General features: G+C 35.9%; 1 protein-coding gene across 1 annotated transcript; it reads left to right on the forward strand.

Moving 5' to 3' along the window:
- The first annotated feature begins 18645 nt into the window (after nucleotides 1–18645).
- On the forward strand, nucleotides 18646–19907 carry LOC121728532. The gene has a single exon (XM_042116681.1). The coding sequence runs from the start codon at nucleotides 18677–18679 to the stop codon at nucleotides 19730–19732; it is 1056 nt and encodes a 351-aa protein (XP_041972615.1). The 5' UTR covers nucleotides 18646–18676; the 3' UTR covers nucleotides 19733–19907.
- Nucleotides 19908–22957: the final 3050 nt, after the last annotated feature.

The following is a 22957-nucleotide window of genomic DNA, read 5'->3' on the forward strand; positions in this document are numbered from 1 at the left end:
GTATAAATGTTTGATAGGGCTATCTCGGGAAATCTCTGTCTCCATTCGCCGAGGGTCTGCAGTCAAATAAAACGGATCCCAAATATTATTCCCGACGTTTCCCCCGCGATGTGAACTTTTATTTTATACCCTCACGCTCTTATCAAAACTGAAACACGCCGGGCGAGATTCAACGTACTCGAACAAATCCCACAGCCTACGATCTTTTTTTTATTAGCATCATGATGCTCTGAAGGGTTCTTACACTGACTTCATGATAAATCGTCCAAATACATGATTCTTTTTCCTCTTATTTTATTTCGTTGTAGTATTTGTCATTTTATTACCTTTACTTTCGTTATATTTACCGTGTAACGTAAAACATTTACCGTGGACCGTGGTAGACTTAAAATAACAAAAACTACTTTAACATATGGAACCCTTAAACTGTCTCATTAATATTTCCCGCCATATCCACTGGCCAGTGCCAACCCAATCAACATTTCGGTTAACCGAATTTATGATTGAGTTTTCCCGCGGTCCGCGCGTGTCAAAATTTTAGCCGCGTCACCTTCGAGATACGTCATATTAGTATGCCGGCACAATAACCGAACGCCGAATCACAAAAGATTTCCGGAGTGCGACTTGCACGAGGGATGAAAGCCAACATTGTGTAATCAGAATTGAAATGGTAAATGGGCGTCGCCAGGGGGGGGGGGGCAGGGAGGGGCAGCTGCCCCCCCCCAGAGATTCTAAAAAAGTTGCCAAATATATATATATTATGTTATTATAACTTATTTACAAGTTTTTTATTGCATAGTCAAGAGCTCGTGCTCGTGTAGCTTTACACATTGGACTCTGTACTGTCACAGAATATATACCTATGTATATAGTACTAACATACTGTTGTTATTACAATCGCTGTAGATGTAAGGCTCGTAGTACAAGTGAAAAGCTTCATGTGCTGTCGACTTTACCTACAATTCATACCTACTTTTCTCATTCATAGAGAATGAGAAAAGTATGAATTGTAGTAGGTAAAGTCAACTTGCCCCCCCACCTGTGCCATCGGCTGGCGACGCCCTTGTATGGAAGCTTCTTTGGGGTATACTAAACATCCCCTATCTTAATCTGACAGATCCGATGACAATTTAATGATTTCAATATAAAAAAATAATCCACCACGTAAGAAATCTGATTTCTATACCATGATAACTAGACACATTTCAGAAGCCTATACAAGCTTAATCTGACACGCTCGAGCTTCTCCCGAAATCCCCTCTTCCCCTCCCCAACTAATAGTCCGAGTCATGAGCCACTCTCATGTTTTATTCATTTGTTCAAATTGAAAAAATCGGCCAAGTGCGAGTTGGACTCGAGCACGAAGGGTTCCGTACCATTGAAAAGCAAAATAAGGTAATGTGTTTTTTTTTTTGTATGGAAGCCCACCTTAATTATTTATTTTATTATTAATTATTAAAGTATAAATACAACTGAGTATTTTGTGAACATTTCAATTTGCCATTATTGATATCGAGCATAAATTACGTTTGTTGTATGGGAATTTCATTTATTTTGCTTTTAGTAGTTTTAGTTGCCACTATAACAACAAGTTATAGTGGCAACAGATATACACAATCTGTGAAAATTTTAGAAATCTAGCTATAGCGGTTCTTGAGATACAGCCTGCTGACAGACAGACGGACAGACAGACATCGAAGTCTTAGTAATAGGGTTCCGTTTTTACCCTTTGTTTACGGAACCCTAAAAATCTAGCAATCGAAATAATAAGTTAGTATCAAAACAAAGCACAAGGAAAAGTGGAATTCGCAATTCCCTAACTCCTGAAGACGCATAGTTTCACGTTTGAATTTCTTGAACAAACGTTATTACAGTTAGTATGGTGAAATGTACTGCTAAAACAATTCACAATACTACAAACTGATAAAACGAAAAGTGGATTGACGTATTTCGATTTAGAACTATACGAAAATACTTGAAATGTTTTGGTACATTTTATAAGGCTAGTTTATTTTATCTTCTTTAATATTGTAACTGGAATATTATTACTTGCTCTAACATCATCATGGAGACGGTCAATTTTGTATTAAATAAATAAAAATGAATAAAATAAAATGTCTTTTATTTTATTCATTTTTATTTATTTAATAATTAGTATTACAAATTCGCCAAAAGCAACGGCTACAATTTCAATATTCTTACTATACACGAGTTAGGAATGCGATGATTTAATGAAACCTACGTACTTAACTGCATGTCTAAACTTTGGAGTAGTCGCAAGTTGGTCCTTCTCAAACGACCTATTTTCTTACTAACTGCCAACTTAAGTCGAACATTAAATGAGTTTAATAGTCCCCCACTTTTATTAATTGCACGTAACGTGGTATGTATTTATACGCGAAATCCTTGGAATAATTATGAAAGCGTTAAACGGGTTAACTAGCGAAGTAACGATTCATATTGCATTTAGCCGCTGGCAGTAATTAAGATTTCAGGAGCCTGCAAACGCCTGTGTCGGCGGACCTTTCTCAATTTGGCTTATGAAGAAAATACCATTAAATTTTAACTATTATTATAAAATCGTATATAAAGCTTCCAAATACAGATGTAAAATTTTAAAAGAGCTCAATTGACTGACGTCATGTGCATGGTTACAATGGGATAAGTTTGGAGTAACCAGGACCACCTGTGTTAATGGCTTGTTTTGCATAAAAATCAGCGCTCTCATTGCCTATTATACCACAATGGCTGGGAATCCAAACTAGCTCAACCCGGATATTTTGCAAAAAGCATTTAAATAAAATATGTCTAATTTTAGTTATAAAAGGATATTTGAATTTTGATCGAAAAGGGTTGGCCAAAATGGCCTGGAGGCAGCTTTGTGAGTCCGAAAAAATAACAGAGTTGTTAAGGCGATGTGATTCAATAAAAGATAGAGCCTCAAGGATTGCAATAGCTTCCCCGGTGAATACTGAGGACTTAGCAGGTAATTTAAAATTTAATACTACATTTACTTTTGGTATCCATACCGCTGAGCCAACACAACCTTCACAATCCAGTTTAGAAGCATCAGTAAAAATATGATACCAGTTTTTATATATTGAATTGAGCATATCCTTAAATTGACTGTTTGCAGCATAGGAGCTTTTGAGAATGCCGGAATCAAGGGTAATACATGGAAATTTAACCAAGGATTTATAAGGGACTTCATAAATTGGCAGCAACTTACTTTGGTACACAGGACAAGGCAAACTTGTACATTTTTGAAAACTTTTAAGAAGACATGGAGAGTCTTTATGAGCCCAATAAGATGAAGAGTGAAAAAGTTGGGAGAGGGTATGTAATTTAAGGATGAGAGGGTGATGGGCTAATTGAAGAGCCTTAAAGAGGTATCTATCAGACAGATATTGTCGTCGCAGCCTCAAGGGGGGATCTGCACATTCAACCTGTAGAGCATTAGTGGCGGTTGATTTCATGGCGCCAACTACTAGACGAAGGCACTTAGATTGGATTTTGTCTAGTTCCTGAAGCGCAGACTTTTGACAAGGTTCAAGAATAATAGATCCGTAATCTAAGAGGCTTCTAATTAAAGCATTGTAAATTAATTTCTGTGTGTAAGGGTGAGAGCCCCACCAAACCCCAGAGAGACATCTAATAATATTAATGTTTTTTTCGCACTTTTTAATAATATGATTAATATGATAGACCCCTGTCATTTTAGAATCCAAGTAGACCCCAAGAAATTTAACATTATTGGAAACCGGAAAAACCCTACCATCACAAGATATACAAACATCTGGAGTAGATCTACGCCTGGAAAAAACAACAATGCTGCTCTTTTCAACAGAAATACTAAGGCCATGATCATTCATCCAATCGCAGAGGTAAAAAAGAGCAGAATTAAGGCGTGTCTCTGCCTCTGAAAGAACTTTGGAAGAAGCATAAATGGCTATGTCGTCCGCATATTGGGAGATTTTACAAAAGGAGGAAACGGCTAAATGTAAACTGTAGGTATAAATGGAATAGAGGGAAGGACTAAAGACCCAACCTTGAGGTAAGCCTTTCCAAACAAGTCTGAAATAAGGAGAGGAATTTTCATGGGAAATAACTATGGACCGACCGGAGAGGGAATTACAAACGTAGTTTACTATCTTCACAGGGATACTCAGCTCGAGCATGGTCTGTCTGAGCACTGGAAGTAGGACGTTATCATATGCGGCCGACACATCCAAAAATACCCCCACCAAAGTCTCTTCATTCGAGAAAGCAATTCGAATATCTGAAACTAATGTACACACGTTATCCATTGTACAAAAGCCTTTACGAAATCCGAATTGATTTCCAGAAAGAATGCCTCTACTCTCCAAGAACCAATCGAGTCTATTTTTAATTAAGTGCTCCAGTATTTTTGAAAGAGTGGAAGAAAGTGCTATAGGGCGGTAACTAGATGGGTTGTCTACAGGCTTACTTGGTTTCAAAATAGGCAGGATAATTTGACATTTCCACTCATCCGGGGGGGATTCCGACTCAAAGATGGAATTTAGAAAATCAAGAATTATCATCTGTGTACTAAGACTGCTATTTACAATGAAGGAATAAGGAATACCGTCAACTCCAGGAGCTGAATCATTAAGTGAATCAATCACCAATTTGAATTCTTCGAAGGAAAATGGGGCATCAAATTCAGTAGTAGGAGTGGAAGGGGAAGATACAAATTTTTGGGATTCTTCAAATGTCGGGACCCAGGGAGGGGCAAGTTTTTGGGAGAATTCATGAAGCCAAGGAGAAGGATCGTTCGATAAAGGATTAGAGTTGGAGGAAAAGGAGCCACGAATTTTTTTTAAAATATTCCAAACCAAAGACGGGAAGGAAAGGGGAGACAAGCTCTCACAAAATTTATGCCAACCCAGACGCTTCTTATGTGACAAAAGACGTTTTGTTTCTGCTGCAATTCTTTTACACTCATTGTAATTATCCAAGGTCATATTGGAAGAAAAAGTTCTCTCTGCCTCTTTTCGTCTTTTACATGCCATGGTGCACTCATGATCCCACCAAGGAGGAGAGGATACACGGAAACAATGAGAACTTCGAGAGGGGATGGCAGCAGATGCACTTTCAAGAAGCGCTTGAGTTAACTGGGGATATAAGCTGTGTACATTATTACAATTAACGGGGGGGATTAAGGAGGAGAGAGCCTCAGTCCGATTTTTAAAAAGAGGCCAGTCAGCATCAGAGAGCTTAAACTTAAGTGTAGAAGGGTTTTTTATTATGTTTGGGATGGAGGAAAGATGCCAAGTAATAATAATGGGAAAATGATCGCTACCGCAGGAATTTGACGAAATGGACCATGAAATTTGGGATGATAAGGAAGGGGAACAGATGGATAAATCTACTGCTGATCTAAGATTTTGGGACGGGAGGACTCTTCGAGTAGGAGCTCCATTATTTAAAATAACCAAGTTAAGGTCATCAAGATGACTGATAAATACATCAGCAAGAGAGTCACAATTGTGAGAACCCCAGACATGATGTTGAAGATTGAAGTCTCCTAAAAGGAAAAGAGGAGGGGGGATGAGGTTGATGATGGAAAAAAGTTCAGAAAGGACTGAGGGGGATGGGTCAGGGAGATAAACAGACACAAAGGAAACATTGGAAATTCGGACAGCAGTAATATTAAAATTACTGTGTGAAGGAAGAGGGATAGAATTAAACATCACAGACACAGAAACTAAAATAGCTGAACCAGCTCTTCCATCGTTTCTGTCATCCCGGAGACAGGAGAAGCCAGGAACTCTAAATTGAGAACCCGGCCTCAACCAAGACTCCTGAATGGCAAAAACAATGGGATTAAATTTATTAATAAAATGTAAAATATCAGTAGACTTATTACGAATGCTACGACAGTTCCATTGTATTATGGTCCTCTGACCCATTGTATGTATTATTTAGCTTAGTAATGTTTATCAGCTTAGTTAAGTTTTCGCGAACAGTGTTAGACATACCCATCCCAGTGTCACTGAAACGGAACAATAAATTTAATAAAAGGGAGGATAGTAGTTCTGGGAAATCATCATTTTTAGATAAGGAGTTATTTGGAAAAGCGGATCCGTTGGGAGATTCAATAACAGGGTTCTGGATAATAGCTTGGTGGGCATGATGATCATAACCTGGTTGAGGAATTGGAATTGTACGGCGAGGTATGTAAACAGTCTTTCTGTAGGAAACTGTAGGAGAAGTAGGAGAGGGAGTGGAATGACGGACTTGTGAGGATACTGCTGAAGGAGTGGCCACAACATCAGTGAAAGCTCTGCGTGCTCTGGGGAATCTTGCTGAGGCCTCTGTGTATGAAATGTTATGTTCAGACATTGCTACTTTCATTTCTTTTTGCCTGATATACTCTGGACAGTTAAAATTGATTGCAGTATGAGCACCGGAGCAAAAGAGGCAAGAGACCACCTGAGTGTTACAAGAGACACCCTCATGAGGTTGTGCACACTTGTAGCACCTAGGGTCTGATCTACAAATAGCTTTAACATGACCAAACCTGCAGCAGCGATTGCATTGGATGACTGGAAGTTTGTATAGTTCAACTGGCAAAGATGTGTAATATAAATAAGTGTGAGGAGGAAGTTTTTGCCCATTAAAAGTGACTACAATTGTTTGAGTAGGTAACCATGTAACACTTCCATTTACATCTGTTGATTTGCGACACATACGACGCGCCTTAATAACATCACCGTATCCTGATGGAACCGTACAATTTAATGCGAATTCCTCCATTGATATGTCAATTGCAACACCCCTAACTATCCCCATACGAGAGACATTATATGACGGAATGGATGCGGAAAAGCCTGCGTCAGTAAGAATTGGGGACTCCAGAAAATTGTTGGCATCCTCTAAATTTTTGAATTCCACAGACACTCTATTTCTTCCAATGCGTTTTACTCCACCGAGGGCAACCGAGGTTATATTCTTTTGAAACAAATAGCGGCCAAACTCCATGGGACGAATGGGGCTACTGGAATCTGATTTGGAGACATGTACGATGAAGGGAGAGGAATCATTCAAAGAATACTTACGTTTATCCAGGAATTCGGGTTTCGCGTATGTATACTGGTCATTATGGGTCGGAATCACGTTCACATTTGGGGAAGAAGGATCGAGTCTGGGCCTTTTATTAGGTATGTTCTCAGTGACTATACTAGGTGGAGAACTTAATCCGTTTGGAGGAGTAACACAAACATAACCTCCGCCGGGATCCGGCGGATCGGTATCCATTTTAACAACTACTTACGCACACAAAACAAGTATAATCAGCACCAAACAAAAATAAAGACAAATAAGAGGGAGAAATGACAAAAAGTATTAAAGTTCTAATGAAAAAACACTACAATCAGCCGAACACTTGTAGCTAGCACGCGACCGAAGAGCAAAGTCGACTTATATGTCAAATCGCATACATTTTGTTAGCGTTTACGATTATCGCTTGTCACTAATTGTCTACTAGGGCTAAACTGCCCAGTTCTCATATGTGTTAGTCTATATCGGCGTCTGAAGCAATGTGCTAAATTTCAAAACTAAGTATATGTTTGTGTTCGCATATCTCCGGAACAACAAGTCCGATTTAAGTGGTTCTTTTTTATACTTACTAGGTATTGCTCAACTTAAAATAATACTGCAAGTTTCATCAAAATCGGTTCAGCAGTTTTTGAAAAAGGGAAATCTTTGAATTCCTAATTACGTACAATTTTCAAGTCTTTTTTCTGTCTTATTAAAATACATACAGGGTGTAACAAAACTAAGTGATAATACTTTAAGGTGCAGTGTCACGTTCCTTGTAGTAAATAAGCGCTGTAAGACCATTTTTTTTTTCACTTTGTATGGGGAAAATCGTGATGCTGGAGCACTTGCTCATACAAAAATGAAAAAAAAGTTTGGTCTTTTAGAGCTACTACTTTCACAGTGAACTCTCTACAACAGTGGTTCTTAACCTTTTAGTCATGACTTCATGAGGGACTATTTTAACAAAATATGTTTGTCTAGCCGGGGACCACCCGGAAAGAAAACAAGGACAAGTTTTTAATTAGCACTCATTTTTTTTATTTGGCAAAAATCTAAAAATTACAGATTTTAATTAAATGTGATTTTTATGACTACAATATAGTCCATACTCTTTACTAACTTCTCAATTCTCACATATTATTAGGATTGCTTCGCGGACCACTTCGAATGCCTCCAGGGACCACGTCCAGCGGTCCGCGGACCACCGGTTAAAAACCACCAGTACGTGTTGTACACACCTTAAAGTATTATCGCTTAGTTTTGTTTCACCTGTATAAATAAAAAATAATTATCTATAAAATTTCACTCTCAACAAGCCTAAAGCTTTTCAAAAACTAAACAATTCATTACAAAAATCCACGTCAGTTAATATTTTCACCATAAAATATTATTCAATTAAAGAATAATAAAATTGAAAACGACCGACTTTAGTTCTATATTTATACGTCCAAACGAAACAAACTTTTCCACTTTTTCACGGTGACATGCCAACCACACGTTCTCTATTACAAACTCGCGCTTTCCATTATCTCTGCGACCGAATTTGTTTTAAAATTTTAGCTTCACTTTTTTAAATACACACATGAAAATACCATTGCTTTTTAACAATAATCACTACGCAACAATGTGACCTAGAGTATTATTTATTAAGAGATAAAAACAGAGAATTTAGATGAAACTGTGACCTCTTAATTAAGAAAATGAAAGATAATTAGAAAAAAACTAATCTGCGCATTTTGGAGACTAATAAAATCTGTTCAGATGATAATTCATCTGAACAGATTTTTAAATTAATTATTTATGCTGTTTCCATTGAAGCGGAGCGGAGATTTCGAGCATAGTGATTGGTCAATTCGGGCATCGCTAAGTTCCGCTCCGCTTCAGTGGAAACGCAGCCTAAGCGCACAAACACAACTCGAAATGACATTGGGCACGAAAGAGCTGTTTTTAACGCTTGATTTACCTAACAATATCCACATAGATGAACTTAAAAAAAATAACTAGCTATTTGTTACATTATACGCAATAATAATATTTCGTGTTATTTTGTTAGTTAGTGTTAGTTTGTCAAAAAAAAATATACCAAAATGCGCAAATAATTCGCAGCGAGTGAATTTTGCAAGACTGCAGTTATAGATGTGATTTAATAGTTGCAGGTAAGAATATAAATTTATAATTTAATAAGTATTAATGTCACAATTCAGTTAATAGCGTCCTATGTTTTTAAAACATAAGCGCAATACGATGCGCTTATAAGGCTAAGGGCCTGTTTCACCACTTTCTGATAAAGTGCCTAATAGGCTTCAAAACTTTTTTGACAGATTCTCCATACTTGATCTGACAAGTTAATTGGTGGATAGCCTTATCGGGAAGTGGGGAAACAGGCCCTAAATCTTCCAAAAAAGGAACGCATCTAGCTAGTACAATAGTTGATATTATAATTCTCTAAACACCAATTTATTGTATTGTTGAATAATTATTTCCTGCGTAAGTTATTTCTATAACTCAACACCAAGACGAACCGCTTACGCCGCTTTACGCCGCTCATAGAAATATTTTGATCCCTGACGCGTAATGACCTCTTCGAATGAAAACTGAAAATATCGCGAACGCCATTCGTCATGTCATTATGCAAGGAAAGGGCGAGCTTTACGCCTATAATAACATGAGATGTCTGACTCCGGCCTGAATGGTGAAACGTTCTTTATTGTACCATGTTTTATGCGAACAATTAACCTTTTAATGCTATGCCCCGGCAAAATGAAAATCCTATTGAAAATAAATGTTATGCCTTAATTTTTATTTCGTCCGTACTCGTTCGCGAGCTATTTATGACAGGCCATATCCCACATTAATCCAGCCCGAAGAGCTCTCAGCTTTCTATGAACTGTAAACGCAATTTAAAAACTTTGGTGAAAAACCTTTCACCATAATTTTTAAATGTATGGGTAGGCTTATTACATTAAGTCTAGCTTCAAATATGAAATCTACTAAAACTAATTATTTAGTTCTGAATACTACAGGCAAAGTAGTGTCCAGACTTTAAAATATGTCTCAGTTAAACTATACCTATTATGGCACTGAATTTTTATGACGTCACATAGTAGGATATTTTAATATCAAATAGTACAGATGAAGTATAGAACGTGATCTCATATAAGAATCAGGTTTCCATCGACGCGCGACGTGTTGATTACACCACAATACCAGCAATCACGCCTCCCGCCCGCCCTCGCCGGTGCAAAAATACGCGGTAACGAAGAATTGACATATCAAAAAAGAAAAACCGCTGTCAAACAATGCATCGCATTCAAGATAAAACGCGGGTAGTCCTCAAAATCGGTAGCAATTCTGGTGCTCTCTATTAAATTATTTAAATTAAATGGTAAAACGAGTTAATAGTGTCTTATAATGTGTTAAATCTATGCGGGACTCACCTGTGCTCAATCTCAAATAATAATCTCCTTTCTCTTAAACATATTTACAATTTCATCAATATCCACAAATATCAACACAACTTTTGGACACTTTTACAATCATGGATGTCAATAACCTGGAGTCTTTAAGCAGTTTCTTTGATTCCCGTATGAAGAAATATGAGGAGAAGTTACAGAAGATTGCTGAGGGTTCTAAAACCAATCCAGAAATTGTGTCTCTATCTGATGACTTCAAGGAATTTAAGAACACTGTTTTGCAACTCTTATCAAGACTCAAGAATGATGTTGACTCTCTTACTCTGAAGCTTGACCGACATGAAACTATGATGCGCAGAAAGGTTCTTCTCTTTCATGGTATTCCGGAGAAGCAAAATGAAAAACCGTGTGAACTGATTCATCAAGTGTTCTCTGACAAGATGAAGCTCTGTGATATGAATACCGACTGCATTCAGGTTTGTCATCGTCTCGGATACTCAACATCTAAGGCGAGACCTATTTTAGTGCGGTTCAGAACATTTGAAAATAGGCAAATTGTGTGGGACTCTAAGACTGCATTGAAAGGCACTAATATCACCCTGTCAGAGTTTTTGACCAAAGAAAGACACAGGGTTTTTACTACAGCTCGCAAGCATTTTGGCGTCAAAAACTGTTGGTCGAGTGAAGGAAAAATTAACATCATCCTCCCAGATAAGAACCGCCGTAAAGTGGAGTCCTTCATATCCTTGGAAAAGCTTATGTCGCAGTTTCCAGTAAGTTGCGAGGAGGAAGCTCATGAGCAGGACCTACGATCTGGAAGAACCGTGAGACAAACACGGCGTCGCCATTAGTAAATAACCTTAAACTTTCCATGTCAAATAATTATTGCTCTTTCAATTTGTCTTATATTCACATGGCACTTTTTCTGTTTATATTTCACGATTTGTAGGTAAGTTCAAAATTATTTAAATTCAAAATTTACTGTTCTATTCCTCTTAATCAAAACTTGTCAAATCTCACAATGTTAGCGGTATGATAATAACAAAATTTCAACACAATATGACACATCTGACATTTATCTCTTATTTGAATAGTTGTATCATCTGACAGCGTCAGATAAATGTCAGTTGCGCTATGGCAGCTATTCTTCGTCTTCTCCTTCCACTGTTTTTTTTTTTTTGTGTGTTTTGTAATTTGCCAAAGTGATATGTCATAAATTCATATTAATAATATTATGATTTTAATTTCATAGTTTGTCCGAGTGTTTCTTAAATAATTATTAATTATTTGAGTATAAATTGAGTACCTTGTGAGTTCATTGTAAGTCTTTGTTTGTGATTTTATAGTGTAGTTTTTTAGTCACAATATTATTAATCTTTATAAGTTATTATAATTATTTCATTCGTTTATTATATATAAATAATTAGTTATTATATATATTATTAATTACACAGGGTTTAGTATGGATGACTTCAACAGTAGTTTTTTCACGTGCTCCTCGTCGTCCAGTTTTAGAAGTGCAAACAGTTCATCACCTTCATTACCTCTTGTCTTGGGTGATCAACTCTCTAACATCTTTAGCAGTTACAATGTTAACTTGAACATAGCACACATTAACGCCCAAAGCATCCCCGGTCATTATCCTGATCTCCTTGCGTCCTTCAGCGCTGCTAATCTCGATGCCATCTTAATTTCGGAATCTTTCCTTAAGCCCTCCCTTCCATCCGTTCATTATTCTATTCCTGGATTTGTCCTAATTCGCAACGACAGAACTGGCAAAGGTGGTGGTGGTGTTGCCATATATCTCCGCGCTGGTATTGAATATAATATACTTAATATGTCTCCTTCTTCTTATTCAGAGCAAGCGGAATATCTGGCCATTGATATTGTCACACATCATACCAAATTGCTCCTGATTGCTTTATATAGTCCTAATTCCGGTATCGACTATTTTGACTCTCTTGACAATCTACTTACTAGTTTTCGTCTAAGTTATCAACACGTTGTAATTATGGGAGATTTTAACACCTGCCTTCTTAAGGATAACTATCGTTCACGTAAGTTGCTGTCGCTTTTAAATTCCTATAACCTTCATGTCCTTCCCTCTGATCCTACACATAATTCTCCTAATTGCACCCCCTCACTATTAGATCTCATGATCGTATCATCTCCCAATAATGTAGCCACTCATGGACAGCTCGACGCCCCTTTTTCCTACCATGACCTTGTTTTCCTGTCCTACAAAATTAGACCCCCTTAACGTAAATCCCAAACTATCCTTTCGCGCAGCTTTAATAATATTGATGTTCAAGCACTTGAGGAAGATGCCAAAAATCTAGACTGGACATCCGTACTCAATAGCATGAACATGGACGACAAAATTGCTAATTTTAATACTATTTTATTAAACCTTTACGATCGACATGCCCCTTTAAGAAGAATTAAAGTAAAATATAACCCGGCACCATGGCTTACAGATTCTATTAGGGAGCTTATGGCGGCACGTGATAAGGCCAAGAGGAATTTTAAGCTTTGTCCTAATGAAATAAATCATGCCAAGTTTAAGTTGTTGCGTAATCGCTGCAATCACACTTGTCGTGATGCCAAACGGCGTTACTTTTACTCCTCCTTACAGAACCGTAACACAGCAGATACATGGAAATTTCTCAAATCAGTTGGTATTGGCAAGTCTCCTGTTTCTGACTCAAATAATTATGATTTAAATGCCCTCAACAAACACTTTTCCCAACCTCCAATCTGTTTAAATAATACCTTAAAGCTTAATACCTTAAAATCCCTATCCAACCTACCCATCACTTGTCCGTCATTTACTTTTACCCCTTGCACTGAAGCGAAGGTCCGACTTGCAGTTCAATCAATCTCTTCAGAAGCAGCTGGCTGTGACATGGTGACTTCCAAGATGATTAAGATGATTCTCCCCTCCTTACTTCCTATTTTGACTCACATCCTTAATTTTTCTCTATTCTCTGGCTGTTTTCCTCGGGATTGGAAAAAAGGGAATGTCATTCCTCTACCAAAAGTTCCCAATCCCAATTCACTATCTTCCTTTCGTCCCATTTCTATACTACCGTTCCTATCTAAAGTTTTGGAGAACATCGCTCACCAGCAGCTCACTACTTTCTTCCCCACCCCACTACTCCCACACCCACCGCCCACAGCCTGCCAGCACGCAAATTATCAGAAAGGGTTGTTCAGGGAAGTAGCTAACGGAGTTTTAACACAGCTGAAGCTACATCGCTGATTTGGTCGTCAGCTCTCTGTCGATACTACTGATAGATCTACACTACTTACTACTCAATAGTCAATACTCTGAATAGATCTAAACTCCTCTGCCGCGAGCGCACCCCCGACCCCGCCTTGGTAGCAGCGCCCACTTCGAAACGGGCGAAAATCGCAAAATTTTAATTTCGCCATAACTTCTAAACCAAACGTCCAATTTTAATCAATCAAAGACCAAATATTGTCTACATAAACTGTACTTAGAGATGAAATAATTTATTTTGATAAGGATTATTAGCATGAGTAAATTAAATGCGTTTAAATGTAGTCCAAAAAAATCAAGATTTTTAAATAAAAAAATAGTTGTTGTGCCTCACTTGACATAGATAGGTATAGTGTGTCGCGGACATTTTTGTAGATATTTATAAGATCTACATTTATTTAGAACATTGTATGGTTCTATCTTTTATAGTTTAGGCAGCGTACGCAAAATAAGTAAATTTTCTGGTTGTTTCCGAAAAACTGAAATATCTTACGGAACCCTATATTTTCCAAATAAAAAGTAGCCTATGTTACTCGTAAATAATGTAGCTTTCGAATGGTGAAAGAATTTTTAAAATCGGTCCAGTAGTTTTTGAGCCTATTCATTACAATTAAACAAACAAACAAAGTTTACCTCTTTATAATATTAGTATAGACTACTTGAAGGCTTAAATTTTTAACCATTTACATTTCGTGCGGCCTCTCGAAAAATACGTTTAAATCGAACGGTTTATCATATTATGTACGTCCGTTATATGAAGTCCGCTGCGAGGATAAAATTTCATTAACGGCACATGTTCAATTATCGAATAGGACAGGTCGGATGGTGCTTACTGATAGCGCTCACTCTATTGATTAATAAATAGACTCTGATAGGCCTGACGCGTCTTGCTCGTGTCAAACGGATATTGCATTATTATTGGCCTCTTGTACATGTGGCCTATAACGTAGGCCTCCGATGACTTTGTAGCTTCTGCACATTTTCAATTATGGAATAAGTTACAATAATGGAATTTACTTGAGCTTCAGAATTACCTGTTAGTTGGAAATACAACACAACAATCAAATTCATTCAATATTTTCAACAGCGAGCCTAATTTTGCGACCTACGACGCGTCCAAGCTTGCTACAACAATAAAATAGTTATGTAGACCGTACCGTAAAGGGAAAAAACTTGTTAAATAGTAAAATAGTATTTCAATTCCAGTTAAAAATTTTAACATGCCTTTCTCAGACCAAATAAAAAAGACTTTTTATGTGCTCTAAGATGCTTTTGATTTTTAACACATCGACTTACTATAATTAATAACGATAATAAATTAGCCAGATCCCGACATTTATGATTAGTATCAACTATAATAAAAATGCTTTTATATTTCTCAAAGGTACCCAAAATCCGATTATTTTCCTAGTTTCCCTTGTCTTCAAAGTAAACGTATTGAACTGAAATGTTCCAGGTCAGAGGTAAAAGCAAGTATTCATGTTTAATTTCGTATAAAGAGGCCTTAAAAAATATCTTCCCTCATCCCTGAACCCGAATTCCTGCGCTGCGTTCGAAGTTCGAACGTATATCAAAAATATATTTTGACTATTTTGATAATATAAAACCTATCTTAAACATAAAATGTCTGATTATATGTTTATTGTTTACCTCTTTACATTTATCACAGAGATATCAATAAGTATCCATACTACATACTCCCGGAAAAGGACATACTTTTATCATGGAAAAATGTACGGTTCCTTCGCGTTAATAATTTTGACTCAACAGAAAATTTGTTTTAGTTTTATTTGTATCGTATTTTGAAATAGCCGGACTATAGAATATTATGTGCTATATAGACCTGTTTGACCTGACCTATGGCGTATATATTATGAGAAAGGCCTTATCAGAATGGGGTGGTGGAATCTCTATCGGAGGCTTTAAAATAAGTAACCTGAGATATGCGGATGACACAACTCTCTTTGAGTCAACAGAAGCGGAACTTGCTGAACTCTTTAGAAGAGTGAGACTTCATGAGAGTAGACTAGTTGGACTTACCATCAACCAAAACAAAACCAAGGTAATGCTCATTGACAGAACTGGTCAATACTCTAGAACCGGAGAACTTGCAGGTTTAGGGTTTGTTAATGAGTTCATTTACCTAGGATCATTGCTCTCGAGCCAGGGCGGTAGCGATGGAGAAATCAAAAGAAGGACGCAAATGGCCAAATCAGCTATGAGCCGACTAACACGAAGAAAAGACTCGTCCAAACATTGGTTTTCTCTATATTTCTCTACGCTTCTGAGTCATGGACCATCCGGGCAGAAGACCGCAAAAAGATCGACGCATTTGAAATGTGGTGTTGGAGAAGAATGCTTCGCATACCGTGGACAGCCAAAAGGATTATAAACAAATCTATTCTCGACCAGCTCAGCGTTAAAGTCAGACTATCGACAACATGGTACAGCAGTCAGCAGTGTTGTCATTTTTCTCTATTCCTTCGCTTCTATTAGTTTTAGCGTGATAAAATATAGCCTATAGCCTTCCTCGATAAATGGGCTGTCTACCACTGAAAGAGTTTTTCAAATCGGACCAGTAGTTCCTGAGATTAGCGCGTTCAAATAAGCCCTTTCAAATAATTTCTCCCGTTTTTTCCACGTTATTGCCCATTTCTTCGCTCTTATTAGTTTTAGCATAATTAAATATAACCTATAGCCTTTCTCGATAAATGGACTATCTAGCACTGAAAGAATTTTTCAAATCGGACGAGTAGTTCCTGAGATTAGCGTGTTCAAATAAGCCCTTTCAAATATATTTCCTCCCGTTTTTTCCACATTTTCCTCTATTTCTTCGTTCCTATTAGTCTTAGCGTGATAATATATAGTATATAGCCTTCCTCGAAAAATGGACTATCTAACACTGAAATAATTTTTTAAATCGGGTCCGTAGTTCCTGAGATTAGCGCATTCAAACCAACAAACAAACTAACAAACTCTTCCGCTTTATAATATTAACTAGCTGTTGCCCGCGACTTCGTCCGCGTGGACTTTAGTTTATAGTTGTTCCCGTACATCGATTGAATCGTTTACGCGCAAATCAGAAAAGTATATTGTGTGGGAACCGCACATTTTTCCGGGACAAAAAACATTCCTTGTCCCAGATTCAAATTAGTATCTCCAATCTCCATGCCAAATTTGATGTGGGAACCGCACATTTTTCCGGGACAAAAAACATTCCTTGTCCCAGATTCAAATTAGTATCTCCAATCTCCATGCCAAATTTAATCAAAATAGATTAAATAGTTTAGGAGAATCATAAAAGTTTATTGTGCGGAAACCGTATATTTTCCGGGATAAAAAGTATTGTCCTTTCCCGAGACTGAAAGTAATGCCGTACCAAATTTCATCAAAATAGATAGAATAGTTTAGGCGAGAATCATAAAAGTTTATTGTGCGGGAACCGTACATTGTCCGGGACAAAATTATTAGTATTCCTTGTCCTTTCCCGAGACTCAAAGTATCTCCATACCAAATTCCATCAAAATAGATTGAATAGTTTACGCGCAAATCATAAAAGTATATTGTGCAGTAAGTAGTAACCGTACATTTTTCCGGGACAAAATGTATCCTATGTTCTTTTTCGGGACTCAAAGTATCTTTATACCAAATTTCAGCAAAATGGGTCCAACCGTTTACGCGTGATGTCGTGACCACGCGAAATATAAAGTTCTGCGCAGCTTCGCCCGCATAAATTAGATATTAATTCACATTAGTCCACGAAAATAGCCTATGATCATTCTCTACTTCTTATCTGTGAAAAATAACAGAAAAATTGCTCCAGTAGTTCGTGAGATAAGCCTTTCAAATAATTTCCCCCGTTTTTTTCCTCATTTTCCTCTATTTCTTCGCTTCTATTAGTCTTAGCGTGATAAAATATAGCCTATAGTCTTCCTCGATAAATGGGCTATCTAACGCTGAAAGAATTTTTCAAATCAGACCAGTAGTTCCTGAGATTAGCGCGTTTAAATAAGCCCTTTCAAATAATTTCCCCCGTTTGTTCCACACTTTTCTCTATTTCTTCGCTCCTATTAGTAAGCGTGATAAAATATAACCTATAGCCTTTCTCAATAAGTAGGCTATCTAATACTAAAATATTTTTTCAAATCGGACCAGTAGTTCCTGAGATTAGCGCGTTCAAATAAGCCATTTCAAATAATTTCTTCCGTTTTTTACACACTTTTCTCTATTTCTTCGCTCCTATTAGTCTTAGCGCGATAAAATATATGCTGTAGCCTTACTCGATAAATAGGCTATCTAACACTGAAAGAAATTATCAAATCGGAACAGTAGTTCCTGAGATTAGCGCGTTCAAATAAGCCCTTTCAAATAATTTCCCTTCGTTTTTTCCACACTTTCCTCTATTTCTTCGCTCCTATTAGTATTAGCGTGATAAAATATAGCTGATAGCCTTTCTCGATAAATGGGCTATCTAACATTTAAAGAATTTTTCAAATCGGACCAGTAGTTCCTGAGATTAGCGCGTTCAAACAAACAAACAAACAAACAAACAACTAAACAAACTCTTCCCAATTATAATATTAGTATAGATATAGATTAAGTATAGATATAGATGTAGGCTACTTTATATCCCGAAAAAGGGCACATTTCCTACAGAATTTTATTTTGCGCGCTCGAGGTTACGGGCACAGCTTAGCTATGTCTAAAATAAAAGAAGTCGGTTAAAAATAAAAACTAATACGGCGGCGATACATCATACAATGGATGTGAAGAGCTGGCAACCCCTTGCTGTAAGAAAATCGCCCGGGACTTGCTCTTTTTGGCGGGAAGAGGAAGGCGCCTTTTTTGAACAAAAATTTGTTAAAATTTTTATTTGCTAGTTTTCTTACATAAAATAAAAGGAAAAACAAACAAAATGCAAGGTGAAAGCGATGGAGATGATGCAAGTAGTTACAAATCGTCTTCATCAAAGAAAAGAAAAATTTTCGACAGCCCAGGCGATAAGTATAAACCATTTCAAAAGCCTTCTTACACAAGAAAATATCCCGATACTACCTCCAATGGAGAATTCATAGTCTTCGTAGAGCATTGCAATAAAGACACCAAAATAGGGAATATGAACCCCCTAAATTTATCAAAAATTTTCAAAAATGCTAAAGGGGTCCATGAAAGATCTAGAATAAGCGCCCGCAAAATAAAAATAATATTCAAACAAGCGGCACTAGCAAATGATTTCCTCAATGCCCAATTTATACAAGAGAATAACTTAAGAGCATATATCCCAGCTGCCTCTGTGGAAAGGGTTGGGGTAGTCAGGTACATTCCTAAAGAAATTAGCAATAGGGAGTTATTTGAAAAAATAAGTAGTGATCTTGATATTATTGGTGTACGTAGGTTTATGAAAAAAGAAAATAATACATTTGTTCCGTTAAATACTATTACTGTTACTTTTTCTGGCACTGTATTACCACAATGCATTTTCTTAGATGGATGGAGATATAAGGTTCATAATTATATACCTCCAGTTTTACAATGTTTTAAATGCTTACTTTTCAATCACTCTGCAAAATATTGTTTTAATGAACAAGCATGTTCTAAATGTGCAGAGAATCATTCTTATAAAGAATGCACATCAGAAGTTTTAAAATGTAAAAACTGTGGAGGTAATCACCTAGCTATTTCTAAGGAGTGCCCAATTAAGGCTTCTAAAATTAAGAAAAACATATCTTTGAGAGTTAATAATTCTACTTATGCGGACATAACAAATAATTTAACATCTTTCCCACCTCTTACAAAAGCTAATCCTCAAAATGTTAAAATTGTTCCAGAAAAGATATCAGCCCAGGACATTATTAATAATCAAAAAATTTTAGAAGCCATAATAAGCACTATTGTAAGTATAGGAAATTCTAATGAGATTAAGACTACAACACATATTAAAGAAACATTCATTAAAAACTTTAATAAGTAATGGATAGTATTAATATTGTACAGCATAACATCCAGAGTTTAAATAATAAAAAACCTTTACTTCAATCACTCTTAATAGATAAAGAAATAGATATAGCTTTATTAAATGAAACATGGCTTAAAACTTCAAGTCCTCGGGTTCATTTCCCTGGGTATAATTTCATTTATAAAAATGCTACAAATGAACACGGAGGAGTGGCAATAATTATTAGGAATTCTATAAAGTATGTGCAGCATCCGACTCCAAATTATCAAGATATACAGACTATTGCCATAACCATAGAAACAGGTATAGGTTCCATTACAATCCTTTGCATTTACAGTCCACCTAGAAACAAAATTAATAAAACAAAATTAAAAAGAATAATTAATAATCTTCCTAAACCTATTATCATATCGGGTGATTGTAACGCCCATCACATAGCTTTTGGTTGTACAATAAATAATACAAGAGGACGAGACTTGTATGAAGTTATAGATGAATATAATTTATGTATTTTAAATACAGGTTGTGCTACTACAGTAGGCAGACCAAACAATAACACTTCTGCAATTGATGTTACACTAGTGAGTCCAGAGTTGGCTCCCTATTGTGAATGGCATGTCGGTGACGATCCGTTGGGAAGTTATCACTTTCCAACTTTTACAAAACTTAATACTTCTCCTATGCAATATGACATAAATAAAAATGTAAATAAGTATTTATTCAAAAAAGCTAACTGGGATAAGTTCTTTAATATGTCAAAAGATCTATTTCAAGATTTTGAATATAATTTACAAAATCCTTTAGAAAGTTATAATCATTTCTGTGATCTACTAAACACTTTAAGAGATGAATGTGTTCCAAAAATTATAATAACTAATTCATCTAAAAAATTTAAAAAAAAGGTACCTGCTCCGTGGTGGAATGATATTTGTGATAGGGCTGTAAAGGATTGTAGAGAAGCTTTGGAAAAATATAGAAGTAATTTAAGTATGGAAAATTATATAAATTATAAGAGATTAGATGCACTCAAAAAAAGGATTATAAAAGAGGAAAAGAGAAAAAGTTGGCAAAATTTATGCTCTACATTTAATAGATACACCCCAGTCACGAATATTTGGAATTTTATCAAAAAATATAAGCGTGTAGATTCTAGCATACATAGTAAATGTGATAGTTTTGTACCAGAATTTTTAGACAAATTTACAAATGATGAAGAATGTGAAAGTTCATTAGAAGATATATTTAAAAGTAATAATGATAGTGAATATTTCAACTTCTTTATGAAAGATTTTAGCTGGGATGAATTTTATAGTTCCTTAATGTCAAGAAGAGATTCTACTCCTGGACTGGATAATTTTCCATATTTAATGATTAAAAACTTACACAAAAATGCACAAGCAGTTCTTCTTAATATCTACAATCACCTATGGTCCAAACAAGTTATTCCCGACGAGTGGAAAACTCAGTGTGTTTTGCCCATTCTGAAAAAAGATAAGCCAATCCATGATCATAATTCTTACCGTCCAATATCACTCACTTCATGCATTGGAAAAGTTTTTGAAAATATGATAAAAGTTAGGTTAGACTATTTTACAGAAACTAATTCAATATTACCAGATTTTCAGTTAGGTTTCCGTAAAGGAAAAAGTACAGTTGATGGCTTTGTTTCATTTATAAATGATATTAAGAATTCTATAATGGCTCATTCAAATGCAATTTGTGTATTTTTAGATGTGCAAGGTGCATATGATAATGTTAATTTGTCTGTACTTATTAAGGTTTTAAGTGAATTGGGGATTCCTGGTAGGTTTTTAAATTGGATATATAGATTCTTAAATCACCGTCTTGTCTATGTGAAATTTAATGATATACTACATGGTCCAAAATTTGCACATAAAGGCTTAATGCAAGGAGCGATATTGTCTCCAATCCTGTATAATTTATATACATCACAAATTTGTAAATATGTAAAAGTATTAGGTGTTAATGTTCTACAATATGCTGATGATATAGTTATCTATTGTATTAATCGTCTACTACGCTCGGCCAATTGTAATATTAATTTAGCTCTTAAGCAACTGTTAAATTATTATAATAACAAACTAAAACTAAATATTAATTCTTCAAAAAGCTCAGTTATGACTTTTGGTAAAAGTCAATGTAATGTTCAAGTTAAATGTAATAATGAAATCATCTCACTAGTAAATGAACATAAATTTCTAGGTATAGTTTTAGATAACAAACTTAAATTTAATGTACATATAGATTATATATGTAATAAAGCTTACAAGCGACTCAATATATTGAGATGTTTAGCAGGAGTTTTTTGGGGTGCTGATCCAAAAATTCTCTCAATGTTGTATAAAAGTTTAGTTAGGAGCCACTTTGACTATAGTTGCTTAGCATATATTAATGCTAGCGCTGGTCTTCTAAAAAAGTTAGATATCATTCAAAATCAAGCACTGCACATTATAACTGGTGCGATGAAATCCACCCCTATAAACTCAATGGAAGTTGAAACTTATATTCCTCCTTTATTCTTGAGACGACTCATGTTAGCTAAGAAATACTTTGTTAAGATGATTGCAATTAAGTCCTCACTTCCTGTAAGAAAACTTAAAGTATCTGAGGAAATAACTAGTTTATTAGATTCTTCTGTAATAACATCACAAATTATTTCTACAAGGATTTTGCCACAGATGCCGACTTTGTTACAGTTTTTTTTTTTTTTTTTTCTTCTTTTTTGGCAACTTGACACAAAGGATGCGTATTGTGCCACAGACAGGGTAAAAAGGTAAGGAACGGCGGAAGAAATAAAAGGAAACGGAATTTGGAAGAAAGTTAATTAAAACAGTGTGGTAAATAATGAAATTCTACAATAAACTAAATGACATATAACTTATTCTAAATATTAATATTATTTAATGTTAAGTAATTAGATATACAATTATATACATATTTATCATTGGAAGCAAGTAGTATATTTACAGAAGTAGGAAATGGAATAGGGATTAAAGATAGTTTATTATACAGTTGGGAATGATCATGGAGGGAACACGATAGGATAATGTGGTTTAAGTCACCTACTTCTCCACAGTCACATAAATCATCATCTTTAACGCCAATTCTCCTAAGATGCGTTGGAATGCACATATGACCCAGTCTCATCCGAATAATTGATGTTGTTATATTTTTAGAGAGGAATATTTTAGAAAACCAGGGCTTAGTAGGGATCTCTGG

The sequence above is a fragment of the Aricia agestis genome, chromosome 7 (genome assembly GCF_905147365.1).
Source record: "Aricia agestis chromosome 7, ilAriAges1.1, whole genome shotgun sequence".
NCBI classification, from domain to species: Eukaryota; Metazoa; Arthropoda; class Insecta; order Lepidoptera; family Lycaenidae; genus Aricia; species Aricia agestis.

Bases quoted from the DNA above. Each gene is read 5' to 3' on its own strand.
- LOC121728532 (XM_042116681.1), top strand. From the start codon at position 18,677: ATGCAAGGTGAAAGCGATGGAGATGATGCAAGTAGTTACAAATCGTCT.